Raw genomic sequence first — 1,926 nt, 5'->3', positions numbered from 1 at the left:
GGCTCTGTGTAGTTAATGCTGCTCAATGTGAAAGCACGCAGGTGATGGAGATTTACCGCTGATTACAGAACCGCTTTACTGATAAGATGCACATTAAATATCGCATGCGATTTATCATGCAGCCCTAATTATATTATATTTTAGTTATGTTCCATATAGGGCTGTGCGATATGGAAAAAAAAAACTATCGTGATTTCTTTAATCAATTTTGGGCAATTGCGTGCAGTGTGAACGCTCTGATCTGTTAACATGGGCGCGGACAAAATACGCACCACAGACTGATTACTTAAGGTATCTAGTATTTTGATACTTAATTTCCATGATCTAAATATTCTTAAAAATGTAGGGTCATGTTGTCATTTGGAAGTGTGTAGGCTTTCTTGCATTATTAAGCTGTTGCATTAAAAAATGGCAATAATATCGCTTATCGCAATTATTTCTGGGGCAATATATCGCACAACAAAAAGTTGTTATCGTGACAGGCCTACTAATTGGTTTTCTTTTTGAAATATTTAAAATTCACACTGAATGCTTTAATGACTGTAAAGCATGTCTGTGTGTGTCAGAATCGTGATTAAAATCGAAATCGCAAAATTGATCAAAGAAATTGCGATAGTTTTTTTTTTTGCACAGCCCTAATTGCCAGTAATAGCTGTATGTCAGATTTGACATAATTTGTTCAGAATTGTATTCAAATAATTTATTCAGCTGAAGTTTGACAAAAATTTGTTTTTTGTAAAAAATTTGAAAAAATTCTCAGTGCACAATTGTGACCCTCCTCCATGATGTAAAGTGAGAGTCGACTATTAATAAATGCAAAAAACTTATTTCACTAAAACAGGCCCTTTTTGGCCTCTCAGATGTAACTTGAATTATTGTTGCCATTTTTTAATAACACACTGTTTCATTTAACGAACCGTATTTTGTGTGGTGAATTTGTAATGATATTTGCAGTTATTCTCACACATTCTGGCTGAGTGTCATGCTATTGCTTATGGCAGAGCTGCTCAACATAGATATACATAGCAATCCTTGGGGAAGGAATTAAAACAGTCCCCCATAATCCCCTATCTTCTAAAATCTGTATCCACCTTGGCGTCAAGAGGCACTGCCACAATGGGCCCCTCTGGGGCCACCTCATATGGAAGTGCTGTGGTGCACTTTGTTGCATGGCACAGTGGTACATCACTGGTTGACAGGATCAGCCTCAGAGGAGCCTGGGAGAGCAGTCTAGCTCAGGGACGTTGATGAACAGTTTGAGCTCTTATTTCTTGATGGAGTGAAGAGTGAAAAATTATGCTATGAAATGGCACAAAGAATCATATACTTTGCCACTTACAAAATAATGAATAAATAATTTGTCATGCAAAGGAAGCTCAGACATACAGTTTTCATGTGGTGCAAGCTTGGGTTCCTCATCTTGTTTTATCTGAGCCTTACATTAACAGTGATATTTACAGCAAGGATACAATTTAAAACCCTGTTTGTTGTGGCTTTTGTCTATATAAAAATGCTTCTCAAAATGTTTCCCATTTTTATAAATTCACAGCATTATAGGCGCTGTTTGTTGTTTTTGAGATTATACTAAAAGGTTGTGAGAGGGTTTCTTTTGGTCTGCTTTTGTGACATTGGATATTAGGGATGCACCGATACCACTTTTTCCAGTACTCGCCCGATACCGATACTTTTATTTTTGGTACTTGCCGATACTGAGTACCGATACCGATATTTTTATTGCATTTGTACATTTTTTAAATATTGGGTACAGAAACCAAAATGGTACACTGTAAAAAATGTTCACCCCTTTCAACTTAAAAACGTAAGTTTTGTGGCTGCCTTAAAATTTTAATTTAAATCAACTTAAAAGTACAAGTCATTTCAACTCACTAATTTAAATCTTGCCTAGTGCTGAATTGTTTTATTGAA

At 35.9% G+C, this 1,926-nt stretch overlaps 2 protein-coding genes across 5 annotated transcripts in view; both read left to right on the top strand.

The window, feature by feature from the left end:
- rnf111 (ring finger protein 111) overlaps positions 1 to 1,926 on the top strand; it is an 85,045-nt gene that overhangs the window by 3,408 nt on the left and 79,711 nt on the right. The gene's annotated exons all lie outside the window — the stretch shown is intronic.
- Positions 1,117 to 1,926, top strand: part of LOC107700358 (galactocerebrosidase-like) — a 7,593-nt gene continuing 6,783 nt past the window's right edge. The window contains exon 1 of the mRNA XM_016501985.1: positions 1,117 to 1,180. Within this exon, the coding sequence (XP_016357471.1) occupies positions 1,117 to 1,180 (64 nt within the window). The remainder of the gene's footprint in view (positions 1,181 to 1,926) is intronic.

This window comes from Sinocyclocheilus anshuiensis, unplaced genomic scaffold (assembly GCF_001515605.1).
Source record: "Sinocyclocheilus anshuiensis isolate Anshui unplaced genomic scaffold, SAMN03320099.WGS_v1.1 scaffold154, whole genome shotgun sequence".
Lineage (NCBI taxonomy): Eukaryota > Metazoa > Chordata > Actinopteri > Cypriniformes > Cyprinidae > Sinocyclocheilus > Sinocyclocheilus anshuiensis.
Note: the sequence above shows the minus strand (reverse complement) of the source record. Positions and strands in the feature narration are given on the sequence as shown.